General features: G+C 46.8%; 2 protein-coding genes across 3 annotated transcripts in view; one reads left to right on the forward strand and one right to left on the reverse strand.

The window, feature by feature from the left end:
- The window catches only part of SLC22A23 (solute carrier family 22 member 23), a 195,883-nt gene extending 175,732 nt beyond the window's left edge, over positions 1-20,151 (forward strand). The window contains exons 7-11 of one of the 2 annotated variants that reach the window (XM_019668498.1): positions 493-725; positions 2,393-2,425; positions 2,551-2,574; positions 3,645-3,768; positions 15,616-20,151. In XM_019668498.1, coding sequence (XP_019524043.1) covers positions 493-725; positions 2,393-2,425; positions 2,551-2,574; positions 3,645-3,768; positions 15,616-16,003 — 802 coding nt within the window. In that variant the 3' untranslated portion in view covers positions 16,004-20,151. The remainder of the gene's footprint in view (positions 1-492; positions 726-2,392; positions 2,426-2,550; positions 2,575-3,644; positions 3,769-15,615) is intronic. The other variant, XM_019668499.1, reaches the window with a different exon arrangement.
- A 1,242-nt stretch (positions 20,152-21,393) lies between these two features.
- Positions 21,394-25,151, reverse strand: part of PSMG4 (proteasome assembly chaperone 4) — a 13,826-nt gene continuing 10,068 nt past the window's right edge. The window contains exons 2-3 of the mRNA XM_019668500.1: positions 24,794-24,869; positions 21,394-21,589 (exon numbers count right to left, since the gene is read on the reverse strand). Coding sequence (XP_019524045.1) covers positions 21,468-21,589; positions 24,794-24,869 — 198 coding nt within the window. The 3' untranslated portion in view covers positions 21,394-21,467. The remainder of the gene's footprint in view (positions 21,590-24,793; positions 24,870-25,151) is intronic.

Raw genomic sequence — 25,151 nt, forward strand, 5'->3', positions numbered from 1 at the left:
GATGCAGATGGACAGTGTGTTTTAGACGTTGTCACTTGCCAGCTGAGTAACCTTGTGCAAGCTGCTTAGCCTCCCTGAGCCTGTTTGCCCACCTGTGAAGTGGGTCTGACAGTAGCTCTGATGGCATTGATGAGAGATTAAATGAGTTGACACACTGGGAGCACTTTGTCTTTCATGTGGGGTTCCCATGAAAGGTGCTGTTTGAACAGAAGGTCTCACTGCTTTCTCACTGCAGTTCATACCTTTCTACTAAAGCAATGGCAGGGAGAGTGAACATATACTTCCATGAGTGGGCACGCTCCTGTCACGTCTCTGAAGTCTTCTCTGCATTTCACTCTGTTGTACATTCATTTATGGTAACAGCATGTTTTCGATTACATGTGGAGTCGCTTATATATTTTCCGGTTATTAGACACAGGGACCTCCCGGGGATGGTGTAGTCCCTTGCACTTCTGCACGCACCACACGGCCTTCTCGGTGTATCTCCCACAGGCTGACAGGATACGGGATCCACCATTGCTTCGCAAGGAGCATGATGGGCCACGAGGTTAAGGTGCCACTGCTGGAAAACTTCTACGCTGACTACTATACCACGGCCGGCATTGCCCTGGCATCCTGCCTGGCCATGTGCGTGGTGGTCAGGTTCCTGGGGCGGCGAGGAGGGCTGCTGTTCTTCATGATCCTCACTGCCCTCGCCTCCCTCCTGCAGCTCGGGCTCCTCAACCGTGAGTGGGGCAAGGCTGGTGGGGCCGGTGGGGTGCGGGGTTGGTTGGAGGGATGGCATAAAACAAAGTGTGTTTGAAAGGCTGGAAGACTTGAGAGCACTTTTCAGTGACCTGTTATTCCAAAATTAACAGTTTGGTAAGAACAGCTCCAATGGGAATGTGGACAGTGACTGCCTTCCTTCCTCCTTCCCCATCCCAATCCTGGGGCTCCAACTCAGGCCTTCCTGGTTGCACCATGACTCCAGGCACACAAGGCCCTCAGGGTCCTGGGGGATGTGGATTCACTAATGGCCAGACTACCTCTTTGTAATACATCACACGACGAAGAACTTTTTTTTTCCTGTGAAATTAAGGGGGAAATAAATACATTTTGACACTCTTGCATTGGGACACTGCTTTTCAGTGGACATTCCCAAGTTCATCAGCTTGTCTTTGGGCCAAAGAATTTCTCATTAAATGTTTAAAATAATTTAAAGAAAAGCTAAGCAAGCCATGTAGCTCCTCCAGCTATAATAGGCGAGCTCAGGACAGCTCCTTGTAAATAAACACCCAGCTCTGTGCGTGGAAAAAGCAGCAGGCATCTCTTTGACCCTCGCACAGGGAAACATGAATGAGCAGGGCAGCTGAGCCCTCTTCTCACCCAGGCACAGTCCTCCTGGGATAGGCGGGGACACTTCGGGGACACATGACACTCACTGATCGTTCTCTCCTTCACAAGGAGACCTAACTCAAGCTGTGGGGATTGTGCTCAGTGACCGTCCAGTTGTACCATAGATCACAGCCACTGAGAAAACAAAAAGGCTTCTAATATTTTAGGTTTGAGAGTTGTGTTCAAGGTACAAGAGTCAGTATCTAAAACAGAAGGAAGAGAAAGAAAAGGCTCACACCTTTCTCAGCCTTATTGTACAAACTGGATTATAGAATAGCTGGTTTCAACCTCAGGAGCCATCTTGCTAACTTGGGCAAGTTCTCATGCATTCCACATCTTACTGGGAGACTGGTCTTTGTTTCAGCTGTGACTGACAAGGAAACCGATAAGTGGTGTGTGTCTCCCAACCATCCTGTCACCCTCACCCCCACCCCGTGGCGCCTCTTAGAGCTCACATGGTTCAAGAGAACATGCCAGGGAGCAGCAGCCCCTGGGAATGTCACAGTGCTCTTTGTCATCAAGCAGGAATGCCACAGGAATTTCATGCAGAGGACAAGCAGCTGTGAGGATGAGAGCTGGAAGCACAAGAAATGCCACCTAGCCGGTCTGTCCCTGCAGCACTCACAGCACTCATGCTCCCTTGAGCACAGACCAGCCGTGAATAATTTTATACACAATGAAATTAACCCTTTGGCTTGAGGTCAGGGAGGTGTGCTAGACTCTGTCTGAAGAGCTCAGTTTTCTCGCCATGATCTGAGGCCAGTAGGGCTTTAGCCTGCAGTTCAGAACACAAAGAGCTTTGTTTAGTCAAGTGCTAATGCCAGTGCCCTGGGACTGTCCCCAAAGATTTTCTCCCTCTCTCTGACACTCTGGCCCCAGACCTGGAAGGGAGTTAACTGAGAAACAAGTCACATGGAAACACACAGTAGTCGCTTCATACCTAAAGTGCTTTCTTTCTTCCTCTTTTCCCACTTTCTTCATCCTCGTCCATGTGGGTGCCACCATCTCCGGGGCCCAGTGATTGGAAAATACAGCCAGCATCCAGACTCAGGTGAGCCCCAAATGCTCCTGCATGTGTGTCATCATCTTTGTATTGCATCCAAATGGGCGTTTTCATAAACACTCACGGACCTGTGGTTTCCCTCCCTCTCTTTCTCCTCCTCCTTACCCTCCAAGAGTTGCAGCTGAAGTTGGCCGTAGGTTGGACACTATAAGCATACATTTGTGTTCTCTACTCCTTCTTGCCTAGAAAGAGCGGCTTGTTCCCCTGTTTGCACCCAGCTTGCACGCATGCCCTCGCCTCTCCCCCTGGCACCAGTACTGGCAGTCAGCACAGGCCCTTGGCTGCTGCCCACACAGTGATGCACTTTGTCTTACGGACAGTGCCTGGGCGAGATCAGAAAGCCCAGGAAGTGTTGGAGGCCCAGCTGACCATGCTGCCAGGGGAAGCTGCTGTCCCCTTGTGAATCACGCAAGCCCGCTGCTCTCCACCATGGGGACAGCAGAGCCGCTTCCATGCACCTAAGTGCTGCTGGTTACACATGCCTGGTCTGACCCCAGCCCATGCCACCAGGGCCTTCCACTGTGAGAGCCCTGAGGTCCTGATGCAGCTTTGCAGGGACCTGAACTATGTTCCAAATGTATGACCCCCAACAGCATGCCGTTGCTGCACACTAGACACCACCTTGGCTTGAGGTCAGGCTCAGGTGCCATTTGTAAGATGCTTGGGTTGGTTGAGCCCCTTTCCCTCCAGGCCCATAAATTCTCCTGTTGGGGTTATTTGTGTTTTTGTTCCCTTAAATCAAGCTTAAGATAGCCTGTCCTGTGCATTGGACAGGGCAAACCTAAGGCCCTAATAGCCAGGGCTCACTGAAATACAGAGACCTTTCTCTGGAACCAATGTGGAAGGCTGGGACAGGAGACCACCAGCCTCCCTTCCTGCCAGGCTGGCTTGTGGCCTAAGGAATTCTGGCAAAGTCACCATGTGCTCCAGCATTCAAAACCCACAAGGGACTCTCAGGAACCCGGGCAAAGTCTTCTGCCAAGAGGGTCTGACCTTCTGTGTCAGGAGGTGCTGTCCATCTTCAGAGGGAACTGAACACCCTGGTCTGCACCTGAAACTAGAGAGTGGGGAAGAGGGAAGACCATTTGCATGCTCCCAGGCCTCCCTCTTCCCCTCTCCCCCTGTTCTCTCCACCCTGGCCCTTACTAGCTTCCTTTCCCCTTCCCTTCTGACCACCCTTCACCATCCCCTTCTGATTCTCCCTCAGGTATGAGTGACAGCGTCAAGGACAAATTCTCCATCACGTTTTCCATTGTGGGCATGTTTGCCTCCCATGCGGTGGGAAGCCTCAGTGTGTTCTTCTGTGCAGAGATCACCCCCACAGTAATAAGGTACGTAATGGGAGATGCCCCACAGGACGTATTCTTAGGGCCCACGGAGGGGGTGCCTGTTTCTTATTCACCAGGCTCCTGGTGAATTAACCCACATCAGCTTTGTCCCACCCTGGCCTCTGGACAAGGGTGATGCACCACTGAGCATGTGAGCTTTAAGATGGGGTGCTCCACCCTGCCCCTGAGGCAGCTAAGCATCAGGTGAGAACTTCACCCTCAGTCCTGTCCAGGCAGTAGCCAGAGGAATGGGGGAGAGCAGGAAACTTTTGGGGGTACAGGAAACATAGCAATGATTGGTAAAGGAAAAAAATCCGTAGATAACATACCCATACTTCATCTAAAATTAAATGCTGTCAACTCTTCTAAGAGGCCTCAATAAAAAAAAAAATCTATTTCAAAATAAAAACTGAAGTAAAAAGGACCTTATTTTTTTTACTGGCTTGAAAAGTTGATGTCACTAGTCCAAAGAAAGTCCTCACAGAGAGAAAGCCCAGGAAGTTATATCTTTGATTTATTTAACGACTATGTATCGTGAACCTACTGTGTTCAGGCAGTAGGCCCAGTGATCAGGACAACACAGACACAGCCCTGATGGAGTTTGTGGTTATTTCATGCTTTCCCGAGAGGCTGTGTTAACTTGTGCTTAGCAATTTTTGTTTTAGTTCTTGAAGCGAGGTTTGGTCCTTTCTGCTCCTGGCCCTGGGTAGTGGGTCCGGGGGGCGCTCACACCACTTGATGTTCCTAAGATTATAGCATAATAAAAGGGTTTGCCTTTATTTAAAAGGGCACCTATGAACTGCAAAGTCCTGTCTTTTTCCTATAATTACTGTGTGTGACTTACAGAAGAGTTCATCTTGATTTACTTTGAACTTTGTATGAGAATATCATTAGCATTTCTAACACATGCTTTCTTCAAATATAAATTGTGAATATGGGCAATTATTCACCTGTGAGATAAAACTCAGAAGTCAGCATGACAACACCCTTTCCACCCTCACTTTCCCACATGGGAAAACAAGTAGAGGCCAATACAGTTCAAGGTAGGATGTGTGCAGACTGATTATTTTAGCCCCAAGGTTCTGGGAAGGACTCTGGGAGAAGGCAGGTAGGTTCATGGACCCTCCCCCTTCCCACGTTCCCGTCGTCATGCTGACAGTGGGGTTTTCACATGACCTCATTTTGATTCATTCGCCTGGACGTTTATAATACAGGCCAAGCTTGAAGCTTCCTCAGTACCTGTGGAATAACATGCCACGGAATTGTATATTTAAGAAAAAAGCAGTTAAATGGCAAGGAATTCATCCTGTCCAACCCTCTGTCTAAGCCAAAGTGAAGAAGAGCCAAGCCTGAAGCTCATTTTATGCTAGAAGTTGTAAAATACGTTAGGCGGGCAGCAGCTCCCTCTGTCTTTTCTTTACCCAGTTAAACTTGCTCTACAAAAGATTACAGTAGAGGATTCTTTCAGTAGAACAGAAGTCAAGTTTACACCTCTGGCTTTTCCTCTGCCCTCTCCCAGCCTTTGTGTGATTATGGATGTTTCTCTGGGGTGGCCACCCCTTCACTCCTGTAGTGGGTAGACCTTGTTATTCACTGTGAGATTTTGCTTAAGAAGCTAAACTTAAGGAAATGCAGTATCCTTTTTTCTCTTTGATGCAAACCTGGAAAGATAATTTGGGGATAGAAATTCAACAAATATGTTCTCAACTTCAGCTTGCCAAGATGACAAACTAGAAAAATATTGGCCCCTCGGTGATGTCTTTGTACTTGTAGAGAATGAGAGGAAATTCAATCCAAAAGGGGGTCTTCCTAGCCAGGATGGAAGAATGTCTGGTGTTACTGATGAACCACTCTTCACACCATTTCCTTCAGAAGGCCATCTCTTCTTACACGTACCTTCAGGGACAGTTCCCACAGAGCACCTAGGACAAGCGTGGCTTTCTTACCCGCCGCCCCCACACTTCACACAGATAAATCCAGGGTAAGCTAGGATGGGCAACTTGCAGTCTGTGAGCTTCATTTTTCCTAATGCAAAACTAGCCTTTTTCTGCAATGCTGTATTAAAAACACACCTTCTGAACAAGAACAGTAGTACAGGTTAGGCTGTCAGGATTGATTACCTGCAAATAGGAGGATAAGAACCTTTCTGCACAAAAACTTGCAGAACTCCATTGTCCCAGAATGACAGCAACTCACCAGAGTCCTAATTAATGAATTATACTGTTTCATGAGATTCCATCCAGACTTTCTGTTGCAGAGAAGCATTTTCCTCCCACGCAGGCCCATCCAGATGCCATTCATGTATCATCAGCCGAGGCAACAGGTTCTTCTCGAATTCGCTTCTCAGGCTTCAGGAGCTGGTAACCGCAGGCAGATTGGGAAGGACCCTGGGTCTGCGGCACCCTCTCCCCTTTGGCTTGGACAGAAGTGGTCGGGGGTCAGTGTTGATCCAGAACCGGTTGGTGACTTTCTTGTGGCAGGTCATCTTTTCTACCCAGTGTCCACCTGAAAGCTGCGGGTGGGAGCCCCTCAGGCCTTTCACTGTCTTCTTGTCCCCTCACAAAGGGGTCGGGTAAGAGAAGAGGCAGGCACTGGTGACAAGCAGCCCATTGCATTCTCCCACAGTTCTTCACAGGTTCCCTCAGAGCTCTGGGCCTTGGCTGTTAATCCCCCACAATGTCTGAGCTCATCTGCTCCCTCCTGGTACCTTCTTCTGCTCTGCTCCCCCTCTTTCTTCTAGAGGCCGTCCCACTCCTTTCTTCTAGAAATGTTTCTTGGAATATGCCTTCTCTGGAAACTTCCTTCTCACTTGTCCCTGTTCCCACCTCAGGACTAAAAACCCAGGCCTTGATGTCCTCTGTTCTAAAGTTGCCTCAAGAACAGGCACCAAGGACAAAGATGCCTACGTTTAACATGACATCTGGAATGTGCTTAACTTCTTTTAAAATTTGTGTCTTAAAAATATGTATGTATATAATGTTTATAACAAATGCTCCTTGAGTGACCTGAAGCCGAGGAGATGAGGCACGCATGCTCCAAGTTAAGCAGCAGGATGAGCGACGAAGTGCAGAGGATGTACCTAGAGCTTAAGATTCAGGTCTTTAGCGTGGAGGCAAGAGCGGGGTGGGGCTGCGTGTGGTCCCAGGGGCTACTCTGCCCTAAAATGAGACTACTCGTGACCGCTTTATCCGGTGGTGATAATGGGGGAAGGGAAAGTATATGTCAAGGGTCTGGCCTCACGAAATGAAAACTGGTATTATTATTACTGCTGCCTGAATATTTTGGGCAGTTTTCTTTCTCTTAAAATTGATACAAATATTTGTTCATTCTTGACTTCACAAAAATCTAGTAAAGACAAACTAAGTAATCTAAAACAGGAAGTGAAAAATAGGAGATGTGTTTAAATGCTGGGATTCACAAGTGTAAGCTGAATGTGGAGATTCTGGAATTCATTCATTTGCTACTTTCAATAAGTTTCCCTGTATATGAGTCTTTCTATCATTAAAGAAATTTAAATATTCTTACTAGTAAAATAAAGATATCTAGTGGATGTTTAAATGTTTGTGCTCCTAAAGCAGAGAGGTAAAGCTTGCCCCTCCTCCGTTATCTTTTCTCTGTCAATTGAGGCTGGCTGCCGCTCTGATATTTAAACATGGGCATATGCTGCCCTCTACTGACAGCCTAGAGAAAAGCAGAAAAGTGCACAAAATCAGCAGTTTCGGAGAGGAAAATGAAGCTATCACCTTAAAACCAAGCATGTAATGATCCCATTCTCTAAACTGAGATTGCAAACAGAAAACACAAAGCCAAAAATGGCATACCATACCAAATTCTACCAAAATTGTTTCTAATCTTACTGAATAATTTTAAGGTATCCTTTATAGAAAACCAAACAGAAAATTGCTTTCATAGAAAAAAATATATAAAGATATATTGCACATTATATATACATGTGTACTTACATATATATGTAATTTTTTTAACGATCCACCTAATCCTACCAAAAATCAAATATATTTCATTTCATTTGACATAATTTATTAACATAATCTATCAATATGATAGAGTTCATTTGGCATGATGAAGGGAGACTTTTGTCTGGTACTGAGCACTGCTCCTTTAACCATGAATCCGTGCTCACCTTTCCTTGTGGGTCTGTGCATTCTACTTTCCTGCATATTAACCCATGTGTGGTTTTTACATGCACTGAGCAGGGTAAGTCTCTCGCTGCGTATCAGTGGCATCCACACTTAGTGGCAAGGTCAGGTAGAAACCTGGGAGGTTTCAGAGAAAATGAAGTCTTATTGGTATCAAAGGCCCGATGAAACACATCCATTATCCCTGGCATCGGATATGTCCCTTGCAAAATCCTGTGGCTTCCTGAAGTGGCCAGAACTACCAAAAATACTAAGTGGCTATTTTAGGTGTTCATATTATTCATCTTACAGACAGAGTCCATCCTCGACCTTGAAGGGTTCATAGACTAATAAGGCTGGAAGTAAGCATATGAACAAATACTATCAGAAAGGTGCAGAGTGTCTTTTTAGTTGTTCCGGGGTCCTCTGACTGGTAAAGGGGTTAGTATCTGGGAGACACTCCCCAAAATACCGCTGTTTCTCACTTGTGTCTCCTGGATGGCCCGGTCGCACAATGATGTGACTATTCCTATAGCACCTTCAGTCTCTACTTCGGCGAGAGGCGTTCTATACACAGTACCGATGACATCACAGCCTGGGTGAGAGGCGACTGTCTGTTTTCCTCCATGGCTAAGGTTAGGGAATTCTGTCACTCATTGAGTGTATTAGTTATCTACTTCTGTGTAACAAATTACCCCAAAACTTAGTGGCTTCAAACAATGCATGCGATTGTCTCACAGTTTCTGTGGGCAGGGGTCTGCATGGCCTAGCTGGGCCCTCGGCTTCAGGGTCTCACATGAGCTGTAATCAACTGGGGTAGAATGAGCCTTCAAGCTCATTCAGTAGTTGGCAGGTGTCTTAGTCCATTTGGGCTGTTATGACAGAATACCAAAGACCGCGTCTCTTTAAACACAGAAAGTTATTTCTCACATTTCTGGAGGCGGGGAAGTCCAAGATCAAGCCATCAGCAGATTTGGTGTCTGGCGAGGGCCTGCTTCCCAGTTCATAGACAGCAGTCTTTTTGCTGTGTCCTAACATGATGGGAGGGGCAAGAGAGCTCTCTGGGGCCCCTTTTATAAGGGCACTAATCCCATTCATCAGGGCTCCACCCTCATGACCTAATCACCTTCCACAGGCCCCACCTCCTGATACCATCACATTGGGGATTAGGATTTCAACCTATTGTTACTAGGAAATGATGTTGTCCCTTGGTTCTTACCTTCTTGGAGGAAAGACTTCAGTCAAGAGACAGAATTTTGTGCAGTATGAACAGTAGAAGTTTATTAGTAAAAGAGTGCACTCCGAGACATGGCTGACCCAAGAGAGGGAAGCAGCCTGGCCTTATGTTATGTGAAGGCTTGTGTTTCTGTGGGCAGAATTGCCTCCCCCTTCTTCTCTGGCATTTAATAATGCATTTTTTTATTTAGGGGCATGTGTAAACACATCCCCTGGGGGTATGTGTAAACCTGAATCCTGTTGGGCTAGTAAGGTATTGGTGGTCCTGACAAGCAGAATGGGTTCCCCCCTTCTCTGACTTTTAACATCTCTTTGATGTTAGAGGTACATGTAAGCCTAGAGTCCTGCTGGGCAGCTGCCAGCGGTCTTGACCAAGTAGGAGCTGCAGCAAGGGGCTTTCTAACTGGGACTGTGTCTCTCCTTCTGCTCCTTTCTATCCATCTACCAATATGAATCTGGAGGTACACAAACATTCAGACCATAACAGCAGGATTCAGTTCCTCACTGGCAGTTGGACCTTAGCTCCTTGCTGGCTGTTGGCTGGAGGCCACTATAGTTCCTTGCCACGTGGACCTCAACAACGTAGCAACCTGCTTCATCAAAGCCAGCAAGGGAATCTGCTAGAAGTCACAGTCTTTTGTAACCTAATCATGGAAGGATGTCTCATTACCTTTGCTGTGTTTTATTAGTAAAAAGTGAGTTACTAGGTCAGCTGATACTTGAGGTACTGGGTATGAGCACTGGGTGGTGGGAATGATTAAGGCCATCTTAGAAATCTGACAACCATGCCGAGTAAATACCCAGGCGCCAGGCCAGCTCTCAGCAAGTGCCTGGGTAGAGGCTAGGAATAGCTAACTGAGTCAGATCTGGCTCCTGCCCTTGAAAACCTCTTAAGTCTATTAGAGATACACAGACATGCAAGCACGAGTGAGTCTGGGCTATAACTCAAGTGTGCTGAGGATATGGTGGGAGCACCTGGGAGGGAGGGATGGAGAGAGGAAGAGAAAGGCAGAGGGGCTGAAAGCACTTGGAAGCATGTGCAGCCTGCACTAGGATGCTGCCTGGGACTAGGAATTCCAGGGACAGGACAGTGGGCAGTGGTCCAGGAGGGAGGCGCGTGCACAAAGGAACAGCACAGGGAGTGAGGCTTCAGTCCAGATGACGCAGTTAGCTGGAGCAGAAGCCTCTGGAAGGGAGAGAGTGGTGGGGAGGAGGAGGAAGAAGGACCAAAGTGCTTCCAGACCTTCAGGTCTCCATGCTATCCCTGGAGATTTGGGGCCCATGAGACGTGCTCCTCCTTTTAGCCTCTCCGTTCTTGAACTTGCTCAGCTCAGGCCCTGCTGTCAGGCTCCTCTGCAGTCCTCACCATACACCACCAGCCCTGAACCAATCCATTGATCTCCACTGTCTTCCTGCTTCGTTATTTATATTAACGCAGCAAGAAAAAGGTTAGAAGTGCATCTATATTTCTGCTTTGTGGAGCCAGCAGAGAAGGGGAAGAGAGCTTAGACAACTGGAGAAATAACTGCAGCCAACCTGTACTCAGCACTTTCTGTACCCAGCCTGTTACACTAGTGCTCCCGTGCTCTTCTCACCCCCATCTCAAGGACCCCACTGAGGCTGTCAGTGGTGAAGCCAGAATTCTGACCCAGTTGGCTCCTGAACCAGCTCTCTTAACCATTGCACCTCCCACCTATGTAGCAAGGAGAGTCTATTGCAGCTCGCTCTGGCCTGGCCTGTGTCTATGGCTTTGCTCAAGGCTAGGGCAGCCCTGATTGCTGACTGCTCCAGTCTTGACAATCCTCTAACTCAGCGGTCCTCAACCTGTGGGTCGCGACCCCTTTGGGGGTCGAACGACCCTTTCACAGGGGTCGCCTAAGACCATCGGAAAACAAAAAGATATTTATATTACGATTCATAACAGTAGCAAAATGACAGTTATAGAGTAGCAACGAAAATAATTGTATGGTTGGGGGTCACCACAACATGAGGAACTGTATTAAGGGGTCTGCGGCATTAGGAAGGTTGAGAACCGCTGCTCTTACTGAACAAACACTAGCAAAGCCTCTGTCTCAGGAACTGTGCCAGGCATGGGAACCCCAGGTGAAAAGCCACGACTCCTTCTCTAGACGCATTTGAGGAGACAGTTATCTGTCCAGGGAAGCCGGGCTCGAAGCACCCAGGGAGCTTAGCCAAGCCAGGGTGAGAGAACCTCACAGAAGGAGGGAAGGAGAGAGTGAAGAACTCTGTGGCCAAGAGTGGTGGGGGAGAGGGTCCACCGAAGGGCAAGGCGGGAGCACAGCAGAGAGAGGGAGAGCCCTGAGGAACTGCATTATCTGGATGCAAGAGGGAGCCATTGAAGGACTTGGAGCAAGTGCATGGCATGATCAGCTCTATATTCTAGAAAGGTCACTTTGGCAGCAGGGAGGAAAGAAAGTCTGAGGTGATGGGAGGAAGATCCCTGCAAGAGATACACCAGTTAGCGGGGTGTGACCCAGATGAGACTGAACCAGAAGCCATCAGGGCTTGGTCACTGGTTGGACTGGAAAGGGGTTGGGAAAGTGAAGTCATGGACTCGCAGGCTCTGGCTTTGTCCATAGGGTAGTGTGCCTGGTGAGAGTGTCCCTCTCCCAACTCAGCCCCAGGCTTTCGCCTGCAGGGTACCCACAGAGAACTGTTCCCCACACCACATCACCTCCTCACCCAGCACAAAGGAAGTGAAGAAGCCCCTCCCCGCTGTGCTTGAGGCAACACCCTTGGCAAACATACAAGGCCATTCCTAATTTAGAGAGAGAAAAAAGGGGAGAGAGAAGTATCTTCTATTTTTTTATTAGACATGACAAAATGGGGAAGGAAGACCACCCATTGTGCCACCCGTGTACACACAATTGTCATTCTTATGTTTTGTTCTTTGAGAAAAATGTTTGCAAGGCTATGCTCAGCCCTCTTTACCATAGAACTGTGTGTCCTATTTAAGGTGGCCCTCGGGTACAGTTGTCCACCTGGGGAGCCCTAAGACATCGCCCTCCCTGCCTGAGTGCCCCTTGTTCCTGTCACCCTGTTGATTCAGGACTGGCCAACCAGAGGACCTATTGTAGCAGGACAGCAGGGAGCGAAGGCAAGGACTCTCTCCCCTCATTGGTGACAGGAAAGCCCCTGAGAAGGTCCTAGGGAGGACCTGCTGCTCAGCCCCATGGTGGGCAAAGCAGAGCAGAACCCCCCACCTGAGCAGCAAGGGTGACAGGCAGAGGCAAGCTGGAGAGTCTCTTGAGTTCTCAGGAAGAGAAGGTAAGGCCTGGGTGGCCATCCTAGACTAGAAGCTTTGGGGATTTGTATCAACAGGAGGCCCTAGCCCCCACAGCCAGAACAGTTTTGGGGTTTTCTTAACAGCCTTACTGAGGTATAATTTACACACCATAAAATTCATCCATTTTTATTGAGTATACAGTTGAGTAACTTTTTGTGCAGTCATCACCACAATCCAGTTATAGAACATTTCCATCACCTCAGAAAGTTCCCTCACAGCCCATTGCAGTCTCTGTTCCCACTCCCAGTGCCAGGCAGCCACTAATCTGCTTTATATCTCTATAGATTTGCCTTCTTTTGGACATTTCATATAAATGGAATCATATGATCACTTAGCATAACATTTCTGAAATTCACATGTTCCTTTTATCACTGAACACTATCCCACTGTATATGACATACCACATTTTGTTTCTCCAGTCACCTGTTGATGGACATTTGAATTTAGTCCAGTTTTTGGCTATTATGAATAATGCAACAATGAACATTTGCTGATAAGTTTTTATATGGCCATGTTTTCATATGTTTCATAGGAGTGGAATTGCTAGATCACACAAAAGTTTATATTTAACTTTTTAAGAAACTGCCAAGTTTTTCCATAGTGGCTACACCATTTTTCTTTCCTACCAGCAATGTATGAGGGTTCTAGTTCTCCACATCCTCGTCAGCACTTCATAGTGTCTGTCCTCTCTATTATAGCCATCCTAGTGTGTGTGAAATGGTATCTCATTGTGGTTGTGATATGCATTTCTCTAACGACTAATGATGTACATCTTACCATGTGCTTATTGGGTATTTTATAGTTACATAGTTTCTCTAGAGAAATGTCTATTTAAATCCTTGGCCCATTTTTTTAATTTGGGTTTTCTTCTTACTGAGAGCTCTTTATATATTCTGGATACAAGTCCTTTATCAGATATGCTTTGTGAGCATTTCCTTCCAGTATGGCCTGTCTTTTCATTTTCTTAAGGTATATTTTGGAGGGCAGACCTTTTTAATGTTGATAAAGTCCAATTGATCTTTTTCCTTCCTTATAGATCCAGCTTTTGATGTCATATGTAAGAAATCTTTTTCCTAACCTAAGGTCACAAAGATTTTTTTTCTTCTAGAAGTGTTACAGTTTTAGCTCTTATGTTTATGTCTATGTGTAGTTCATTTTTGTATATGATATGAAGTAAAAGTCCAACTTCATTCTTTTGCATGTGGATATCCAATTGTCCCAGTACCACTTGTTAAAAAGACTATCTTTTCCCCATTGCATTTGCCTTTGTCAAAAATCAGTTCACCATAAATGTACGGGTTTATTTCTAACAGTCAATTCTGTTCCCTTGATCTATCCATACACCAATACCACACTGCCTTAATTATTGTAGCTTTATCATAAGTTTTGAAATTGGAAAAGTTAGTCCTCAGATTCTGTTATTTTTCAAAAAATTTTTTAGCTATTCTGAGTCCTTTGCATTTCCATATAAATCTTAAGATCAGCTTATCATTTTTTGTAAAAAATAGGTCATACTGCAATTTGATAGGGATTGTGTTGAATCTATAGATCAATTCAGGAAGAATTGCCATCTTAACAATACTAAGCCTTCCAATCCATGAAGATGGAATGCCTCTCCATTTATTTTTATCTTTTTAAGTTTCTCTCAGTAACGTTTTATAGATTTCAGCATACATGTCTTGCATTTCTTTTATTATTTCTAAGTATTTTATTTTGATGTTATTGTGAATGGAGTTTTCTTAATTTCATCTTCAGTGTGTTTGTTGCTAGCATGTAGACATACAGTCAACTTTTGTATGTTGATCTTGTATCTTGTGTCCTTGTAGGACAGTGTTTTTGTGAGTCAGAGGCATTTACAGTATCAACCGAGAGAATCCCAGGCTCCTCGGGACCTGGGAGCTCACATCCGTCTCCTACACGCTGCAGGGGCCTCCCCTTCAGCCCTTCTCTGCCTAAGCACATCCAGGAATAAAGATCACTTTACTAAAGGATAGTACCCAACTACTTAGCCGCTCCATTTGAAAGTTTCTTAAACCAACCGAAATCCACATCCCTGTACCTTCTGCCCACTGGTCTGGATCTGCTCTCTAAGGAGAGGCAGACAACTGTATTTCCCCTTACTTGTGACAAGACCTCCTCACCTGGCCCCTTCATTATGACCCCAGAGCTGACTGTCCAGCCCTGTCTGGCTTGTGCAGTGAGGGCACAGTGGGACCATTACCTCCTGTCACCTGAACACCATGGTCCTCTTTACTGCAGCCCAGCAAAGCACCACACTGCTTTCTCCGTATCCACATAAAACTTTCTCCCCAATAACATACCTTTATGTCAAACTAGATGTTAGCATTATAACAGTTTTTTCACATATTGTGTATCTACTAATCCCTTTGGAACTTTTGATAGGTTCCCTCCTATGGCAGAAGAGTGGAGGTAAATGTCTCAAGCGCGAGGCTTGCATTGAGTACTTTCTGAGCTCAGTACTACAGTCAATTACTCTCAGTCGGTACATGGCTTCTGGCAAAACATTTCCCAGAGATGGGACAGTTTCCACTGGTGGTGTGCAAAATGATTTTAGGAACTACATGGGACACAACAATAGATAACATCAACTCACAGTGAGAAAATTACTGTTTTTTAAAGTATCTTCCAATCTCTCTGATTGTGGCAGGGAGAAAGTATGTTAGTGTTGGTGTGTCTTTAATGACTCCTTAACCCGGGTCATCCCCACCCTACCCTCACCCCACCACCACAAGACCCCTTTTCTAAACGAAGGGCAAGCTTTGGGAAGATAGCATAATTTGATAATACTGTGCTTGTCATTGTTACATATATTATTTATGGCAAGTTATACTGGTTTTCCATTTACAGTGATATTATACAGTTGTCCTTCAAAATAAAAGAGTTCTGAGTTGACGAGAGAATATTAACCGAACTAGAGGTGGTATCCAGATACGGCCAAGGTGAAGGTGGTTTGAGTGCCCCAGTGGGAAGATGCACTGTTGTGGGGCCCAGGGCCCTGATGACCACTGCCCAAGCCGGGCTTCCCTGGTTTGCCATGTACTTGCCCCGTGATCCCGGTCCAGACGTGTCCACACTCCAGGAGCCACTGTGCCCCTCTGCGCCTGGGTCTGACCATGGGCACTGACCGTGTGTGCTCGCGCCCTCCTTTAGGTGCGGCGGGCTGGGACTGGTGCTGGCCAGCGCGGGCTTCGGCATGCTGACGGCACCCATCATCGACCTGCACAACCAGAAAGGCTACTTCCTGCACCACATCATCTTCGCCTGCTGCACGCTCATCTGCATCATCTGCATCCTCCTGCTGCCTGAGAGCCGGAACCAGAACCTGCCCGAGAACATCTCCAACGGGGAGCACTACACGCGGCAGCCGCTCCTGCCGCACAAGAAGGGGGAGCAGCCCCTCCTGCTCACCAATGCCGAGCTCAAGGACTACTCCGGCCTCCACGACGTGGCCGCTGCCTCCACTGCGGGGGACGGGCTGCCTGACAATGCCAGGGCCAACGGCATGAAGTCCTGTAGCTCTGGGCACGGCCTGCCCTGAAGGGGGCGCTGTGGGTTCCTAGATTCAGGGGCTGTTTGGGCACAGGTTTACAGACAAGGACCTACACGTGGCTGGGACAAGAAAACCCAACTCTGACGCCGCGGAATCGTGAGACTTTCAACTGGTGTGGGGAAATTCTGTCTTTCCAAAACTCTAAGGATTGTGGGTTTGAGGAAGCAAACTCTTTGAAAATAACCCTTCAAAAACTTTCTTTTCTGCCATTAAATGTTTCTATTTATTTTGGTCATTTTTACGAGAAGCACTTTATTCCCTTTCCTCCACCTCCTTCAGAAGAGGGAGCCAGCTTCCCGAGGAGGAAGACGCTGTAAGTAACCAAGCACAGCGGCCAGCCGGCTCCCTGCAGGTCAGCCGGCCACTCTCACACTCTCACCCACAGTCCCTCAGAGCAACCAGATGTCACCTGTGCCGGCCAGAGCTGCGTCCCAAGGCTGCCTGCCTGTGTACAGAGACCCAGCCCATCATGGAGCAGTTCCATGACTGCAGTTTAGACAGAGTGAAATGTAAATGATTAGGTTTTTGCTAGAGTCTGTGTATGGTTTGTAAAGGTTTTTCTCTATTTGTAAGGTCAAAGCTTCTGTTCCATGTGTTGGGGGAAAGCTGATCACAAACACCATTAAAACCAGCTTAGTCTTTCTTTCGAGACCATCCTTCTGTACTTGATGCTAGAAGCTCTTTAGCATAAAGCTTAAACATTTCAGCCCAAATCTCAAATAATTAGTGGTAGTGTCACCAGTTTTCTGACACAAGTTTGCCTAGTTAAGATCACAACTAGCAAATGTATTGAGGTCTGAGACATGTTAACGTTATTAATATTCCTTTGCAGATTTAGCTGCAGCAGAAAAGTTCCCTCTTCCACAGTACACATGGCTACTTTCTGGACTAAAACCAATAAGAAAAGAACTGAAATAGATGACTAAGTCAAACCCACAGAAGTAAGGGGTGCTCTCCCAAATATGGCCCGTCACCCACATCTCGAGCACACACCATGTAGAAATCACCAGCTTGGATGACTCTCAGCTCTCACTGACTTCACACTGAGGGACTGCAAAGCCTGTGGGAGACAGTCCCCCTCATGCCTGCCTTTGCCTACTTCCTGTCACTTTTGTCAGCACAGAGGTGGGGCTTAGGGCAAGGAGTGGGGTTCTCACAGGTTAGTCCTCCAGCCTCTTAAAGCATCAAGACCAATTGAGAGAAAGCAATAACTCACCAAAGTTTAACTCTTACCCCCATTCCCAATATCCAAGGGTTTTCATTGTGTTCTTCATTTTATTCCACACAGTAAAGGCTTCCTCTTGCCTTTTCACATCAGGTTTTCTCCACCTGTCTGAGGCGTGTTTCAGAGGAAACTTGGAGGGCCTCCTCAAGGAATCCCAGAGGGCCACTAAGAAACAAGCTTCATTGGCACAGGCAGGCGCCACCGTGTAGCAACATAGGCATCTGATATTTTGGACAGCCTAGGTTCCTTCTAGGATTGTCCACCTCCCACTTTGTGACATGTACTTTGCCATGGGCTGTGTTCTTCCAGGGAAATCGTAGTCTCGGGTCTGTGTGACCTCCAGCTGACGGTTACTGGAACTCAAAGGGCCTAAAAACAGGTTGACTCAAGTTCCCTTTCTCCCCTTCTGCTTTCTACTTGTTCTGCTTGTCTCCACCCACTACTCTCCTCCAAATCTGGTAGACATCAACAGAAGCCTGCTGACTTGATAAAAACATTGTGAGGTGAATATGCTTGCAGGCATGTGTGATTCCAGTGAGTAAAGCACACTTTCTGTCTCTACAGCGGGGCCTGGGGTGCCCAGCCTCGTCCAAGGGCCGGCTGCCCAGGAAGGCAAGACATCTGGCCAGTGTCCCCAGTTCCACCTGCCCCAAGCCCAGCTCATCTTGTCTTCTGTCATCTAAGTCACTTTTGTTCCATGTTTCAATGTTAGTCACATTCACCTTACTTTAAAAAGGCCTTTACAAATGTGCAGCCTTCGCGTGCCAAACTTGTGAAATACCTTTTGCCTTCTTTAGAGTACTTGGTAGAAAGCCACCTGGCAGCAAGACCCATTAAGTCCAGGACATGACACAGGCAGCGGCCAAGCCATTGGGCAGTTGGGGAAGGTGGGACGGAGCCAGTGAGGTCCTGGGCCCGCACCTGGCCAGGTACTTGTCTGCATCCATCACCCCAGCACTAGGACATCTTACAGTCCCTTTACTGTACTACAGAAGGACTTGTGAGACCTTCTTTAAGAAACATTGAAGGTGTGGCGTGCTGCTGGTAGTTAGGAAGACAGAGGCGAGGAACAGCACTTACAAACTCCTGCTCCCAAGTCTCTAATCTCCATCTTAAATGACAATAAAAATACTGGTCCAATGGAGACAGCAGTGTCACTTCAGCAATCAGGACTAACTCCCGGATGACCAGAAGAGAAGCCAGCTGTGAGGACTGGGTTCTTGGGACCAAGGTCTAGCAGATGTGAACGAGGTTGACTTGCTGACATTTTATAGGTGACATCTCTGGGCCAAGAGGTCTCACGGCTCTGCTTTCCCGGCAGCCTCAGGACTAGGCGGAACTCCCATTCTGTTACTAGCTCACCTTGAGGATAGCTGAAGCTCTTGAGGAACACCTTTATGAAATGTAGCCAAAGCAGAAAAGCTTCTCTGTGGGCTGAACCCCATGAAATCCTACACCAAGTGGGCAAGGCAGCAGGGGCCCACCAGAGCATGACACATGTTCGGTTCTGCCTTGCTCTGCGTGGGAGGGGTCTGCGGCCACCAGTGACCTAGCACCTGCTGGTCATGCTTGGACTCCTCAGTCCTGTTTCCTTCATGGTCAGGAGGGAAGTACTTCTCAGGCACCTGCCGTTTCCCGTCTGACCTCCCTACCACCTCCACCCCCGCTGTCCGGGGCAACAGTCCCAGGTATGTGCTGCAGCTACTCTCCTCCACCAGCCACTCCTGCATCTTGCTGTCCCATCAGGGAGCTGTGATACCTTTTCAATAAAAGTTACGCACAAATGTGAACACCTACGACAGGGCTGGAGAGCTCATTTGTTCTTTTCCAGCAGTTAGTAATAACTCTTCTCAAATACCCTATATACTAGCACCCAAGACAAATAAGAAAAAGTTTTAAATGTTTTGTTTTCTAAAGTATAATCACTTGCAACTAGAGGAAAGGGGCTGGTAAGTTGTTTTGATTACAACAGGAAGCAAACATAAACCTTGTAAAGGAAGTATTGCACTCAAACATTACCACTTCCTAGAGCCAAACAAGAAATGACTGAAGTGCCATTAAATGAACTGTGTGACCATCACATCGCCCAGCCCCTCGGTGGCACACGTGCTGGGGCAGGCCTACACTTCAACCCTTTCCTTTAAAGGACACCTCACTTTAATGTATTGTTTTGGAAAAGCAGCACAGTGTGTTATGTCTAGTGGGAATACTTCCCTCCCCCTGTCTCTCTACAGCCCCAACATTTGAGGTGTCTAGTAAGAACCGTGTTACTATACATGTCACCTGGGATCGCTCTGGAGGTGCTCACTCATAGCACAAGCATAAATAGAGTTCTGAATTGTCGTTCAAAGCTAATGTCTGCATGATGTCGCATCTGTTGTACCTTTGGGGAAAATTTGTGTGTAAATGTACAGAAATAAAAATGTTGCCCCATTAACAAATTTCCTCTGCAATGTCTTCCCTACCTCATCTGATGGTATCCAATGAAGGGCATTTCACGACCATTGACTACAAGTAATAAAAACTGTTTATTCAGCTCTTGCTGCGTCCCTACTTTGGCGCCTCTGTAAACCGAGTCTCCGCTCAGCCTGGGAATGATGGATGGTCTCGCATCTGATTGCACAGTCCTAGTCTTAAAGGCAGGCAGAGGCAGACATAGGATTAAACATACACTGTTTATTTAGTGCCCTTCTCAGCCCCCTGAGAAATGGGCCATCAGTAAGTTTAAGAGTTCTTTTCTCTTGTATATTGATGTCCTGCTAATCCATGGCCCGCAAGTTCCTAGAGAGGTCAAGAAATTATTATCTTACACTGTGACTCTGTGAGGAAAGACTGATAACCCAAAATGCTCTTCTTTAATGTAGTATTTTTTAACAAGAAAATGTTTCTCTAATAAAGCATTTATACCAAACTCTTCTCTCCATAGCCCTGATTTTGTGTTACTTACTCTTCCTAGAGAGGTGCCCACTGTGCTTCCAAGCTACGATGATGCTGGCTGAGGCCTCGGAGGTTAGCAGAGGACACCTGCTAAAGAGGGAAGCATCTTAAACCCCAGATGTACTCCTCTCAAATGTCTTTATGTCCTGGCCAAAGTGTCACCACCTCTGGCTGCTTAGCAGTGGCTCCGTGCAAGCCTTTTGCCACTGCATGAAATGTGTTACAGAGCCCTAAACCTCTACCAGTAACAAGAAGGGTTCAAATGGACCCCGAAGATTAGAAAGTTCTTTTTCAGGGGTCCTCAACCTTGCCTGTGCTGAGAAGCACCTGGGGAGCTTTTCAACCCAGCCAAAGCCTGGGCCCCAGGCCATCTGAGTCTCTGGGGAAGGGTCAGGCATAGGCAACCTGTGAAAACAACCCTAGAGATTCTAATGTGAAGTCAGGATTAGGAGCCACTGACCCATAAAATATTGGTTTTGGGGGAAAGATGTGAAAACAAAAAAATGTGTAGCATGTAGCACTAGAAAGATTGGAATCCACCTCAAGTGGCAGGCAAAAAAAAGGCTAAGGACTAAATATGGCCAAAGCAGGTACCTGGAACTTGAGAAAAAAAGAAAAGGGAGAAGGAAAGACAATGAAAGAGAAGGAAGAACAAGCATTTGGATCCACAAAAATGAAGCAGATAAAACCACAATTGACATCTTACTTTCCATGGCACTTAGAGTTTGCAAAGTATTTCTGTGTATTTAAACCTAACAATAACCCCAGAGTGGAGATTATTCAGGACCCAGCAAAGTTAGAGACCACCCAGACCACAAATCTATTGACCAATGAGGAGTGGGCTCATACCCAGGCCCAAGGGAGAGCAAAGCCGGAAGAGACATGCTGGGGAAGGGCGTGGCTGGAACCGGAAGGCAAAGAGATAACCTGAAGCATATTTTATAAAGATTTATTATCTTAATTCTAATTGGAAATGGACAACAGAAGCATGACCAATTTAACCCTTCAATCTAATCAGCCCCCTTCAATCCCAACAAAATCTCATTTTAACCCCTTTTCTCCATTATTGAGCAGTCACAAGGAAACTACTGCCCATTTTGCTTTTCTCCTTCCCCAACTAGATCAATTACAGCCTTGTGGCCTACACTCTGGTGAGGGGAAGAAGGAAAATTAATAGATGAACCCTTTAAAAACAAATGTAAACACATCAACCTGGTGACAGTGAAATTCAATTCATTTATTTAAATGTATATTGTACATAAGTTACAAATCCTCACTTCTGCCACTCAGCTAGAAGTTTTCAGGAAAAGCTTCCATTTCTTCCTTGATCCTGTTTTCTACAAGTAATGCGAAGTTACTGTCTGTGTTTTGAAGGTTATAGCTGACAAACACCTGCTTGTTGGTCTTCCTGGCTAAAAAGAAAACACATCGACACATCCATGACTGAAATACCAGAGGTTCTATGTGCCTCAAGCCTCCCTCACAGCTGAGAAATGCCTGGAAGAGAAGGGGGTTTCAGGGAGAGAAGAAAGTTCTAATTTTTATGGCTTTTCACAGACAGCCGCTGCAAATGCAGACTAAAGTTATCTGGACCCTCTCCTAGCTACTAGAACCGGAGTTCTTAAAATGTGGTGCCCACATCAGCAGCACCCCCTGGGAACCTGGTAGACATGCAGATTCTTAGCCCCCCCCCCCCGCCCCCCGGGCCAACTGAATCAGAGAAGCTGAGGTTGGGGCCAGCAATCTATGTCCACAAGCCCTCCAGGGGATCCATATACTGACGCCTAAGAGCCACTGCCCACGTAAATGGTTGGTTAGTTGGTTTGACTTTTCAAAAACACCGATAACATTCAAGTATTTAAAATAAATATTAAAGTTCCCCTTCAGTACCACCCTCCCAGTCCCACCATCCTCACAGAGATAATCCTACAGTTCTACATTTCGGCACATGTACATACACATACACACAAATGTCTAATTTTCAATTTGATGCTGAATACACATTTTAGTCCCTCTCTATGTCGTTGGAAGAGTCATGACGTATTTTTTCTGTTTTTCGTTGCAAAAATGCATCATGACTTTTCCAGCAACCCAATAGTTGAGGTGTACTGCTCCCAAATACAGAAATCAAACAGAATCACATGCCCACACCTGAAAAATAAGACAAATATCCCGCAGACAAGTCAGGCAGTAAGCTTAAAGCAGTTAAATACTGCGACTGTACCAGAGCTAGGACCTCCTTCCTGGGCCTCACCCCAAATGCAGGGCAGGAGCAAACTCCCCCTCCCCACAGAGGCACGCACCCCACCCTGCCACCCCACAGACTTCAGATGACCATGCCAGGCCTAGCATCAAAGGCAAAAGGTGCTGAAGGTGAGGAGAGGTGAGGCTGGGGCCTGTCAAGTCACACTGGCTCAGTGGCAGGAAATTCAGTCCCCAAAGGGGGTTACTCTGATCCCAACTGCTCTACTTGCTAAGACAGGGTCTTACAGAGAGCAAAAGTGTGTCTTCGGGCATTGTCCGCCCAGCAAACCCAGCTCTGCCCTCCAGAGCTACACAGAGTGAGGGGATCCCCATCCACACTACAGCCCTCCAGCATTACTCAGAACCCTCTATAGATCATCTCTTTTGCAACTTCTTTTCATCTTCCATAGAAGATAATGTTTCGGGACAATGCTCTCTTCTCCTTCTCCCTCTAGACAACTGACATGATTAATAATGTATTTTCAACTAATATGCATAACAATAATGCACTTTCAACTAATATGCATAACAAAGCAATGCATATTTCAACACCACAGGGCTGCACTGGACAGCACCTTTCTCTTAACACTGTGTCACCACCTTTTGGTGATGGCAGCAGCCACACTACAACACTGACTTTTCAAGCTTTTTCTGTGTGCCTGGGCAATGGCTAAGAGCTGCCAGTTTTTGCTGATACAGGCAGGATGGGACCCTTCATTAATATTTGACCTTAATAAGTTGGTAAGGATATTACTTTTTGTTCTATTTCAATTAGTGTAGATTATTATAAATTGATGTAAACCACATGAGAGGAAAACGTTAATTTTAAAAAGCCCCAACATTTCCACAAAACTCAAAGAAAAAAAAAAACAGAACCCATTTTTGGCATACAAACAACCAGGCCTCCATCTCAAGGACACCCCTGAGCCCATCTACCTTTATTGGCATAAACAATTTATTTGTGCACGCCAAAGAAGCTCTCGCCACCCTGAACAACCACAATCTGTCATCCACACTGGCGATCCACCGAGTTTTCTGTCCCTAGAACTATAAACAACCCCAAGTTTTCACCGCACCAGACAGGGCACTGTGTGGCACAGGAGTGTTGCCCCTTAAACACGGGCAATACACAGTGAAGCACGTGGAAGCAATCGTGTCTTCAACTTACTTTCATGTGGTTCAGAAAAAACAATGATGTAAACACACAGAGGGGATGATAACAGCTAGGAATGTGGGTAAAGGCTAAGCAGGAATTTTGTATCTTTTTTTGCAACTTTTCTGTAAATTTAAAATTACTTCCTAATAAGAAGTCACCAAAATAACCTACTAGTCAGGTTTCTCTAATTTCAGGCTGAAGGAAAAGTACAGTAGCTGCAGCTGCCTTCATGGTCTTCACCCTATTCAAGCAGAGAACTCAGTGTGGCAAGTCTAGGCCGACCTCCTCTCAACCCATCCACAACATCATAATCCACCTGAACTGTGTGGCTGAGCTGTTTACATGGGTATATTCCAGAGTGACTGGCATATAAATTCCCACTTACCAGGGATCAAGTGGATAGAACTGTCAACACAACTAAAATATAGGGGCTGGGTCCCATTCACCATACACCCCCCAGGACCAGCACAGGGGCTCCAGAGCTGGCACTAGAACTGAACTGACTGGGAACAGTGGTAAACACGAAGACTGAAGAGGAGACACAGGCTGCCCTCCTGTTCAAGGTCCCTGGGCAACCTGTGATGACCTGGTGACCATGGCCAAGGGCAGAACACATGCTGTCCTTACCTGAGCTACCTGGGTATTTACAGGAAGTGTGTGTTTGGGGTGTGGGAGAGGGTAGAGCCTTCAGCCTCATGATCTTGCTTAACACTGGCTCTATGTCACACTCAAGCCAGACCAGTCTCCCTACTGAACTCTGAATAATCTCACAGGGAATGAAAGACAGTCCCTCCGGCACAGTGCTGGCACCCTGCTCCACAGGCTCCACTGAATCCCTGGGGAGGCCCAGGAGGCTCCCTGCAGCCACTGCCCACTGGGTACTATGGGCATCATTCACATTCTCTCCTCCACAAGTTGGTAATGTCCTTCCAGAAGGGAGCTAAATCACCTGTCACTCATTGGCTTGGACAACAGCCAAGGACATGGAAGTCCCCTGGGAACATGCTGGGCCTGAGACAGCAGTGGTACCACGTGGGCATGGATATGCTCTCCTTAAAGAAAACCTGGTATACAAAGGTCTGAGCTTATCCCATAGGGATGAGTTCACTATCTCTCAGTATATAATACCCTTTATTTCTACAGTAACTTGCCTCATGGTTCCATTAAACAGTGAGGCCTCATCAGCTGCTCTTGCAGCCCCACTGTGGGTACGTACCTAAGCGCTGGGCAAGGCCAATGGAGGTCGTGTCGGAAGTGTCTCCGAGGAGGGAGGTGGACACAGGGATGGAGTCCTAAAAGAAAAACAGAGGACTTCCGGTAAGATGGCGGAATAGACAGACGCTGTGCCAACTACTTCCCAGAATCACAACAAAATTACAAATAATTTATAAGATATTCAACCTCAGAAGTTCCCTGGACCCTAGATGAACAGAACCTCTAAACAAAGGACTTAAAGAGGAGGCCACGTCAAGTCCGGTAGGAGGGGTGGGGACGAGAGAGGGCGAACCCCATGAGGGACACCTCAGCGGTGGGGAGGCTTCTCTGGTTGGGGGCGAGACCCTCCGGCCCCACAC

This window comes from Hipposideros armiger, unplaced genomic scaffold (genome assembly GCF_001890085.2).
Source record: "Hipposideros armiger isolate ML-2016 unplaced genomic scaffold, ASM189008v1 scaffold_529, whole genome shotgun sequence".
In the NCBI taxonomy this organism is placed as follows: domain Eukaryota; kingdom Metazoa; phylum Chordata; class Mammalia; order Chiroptera; family Hipposideridae; genus Hipposideros; species Hipposideros armiger.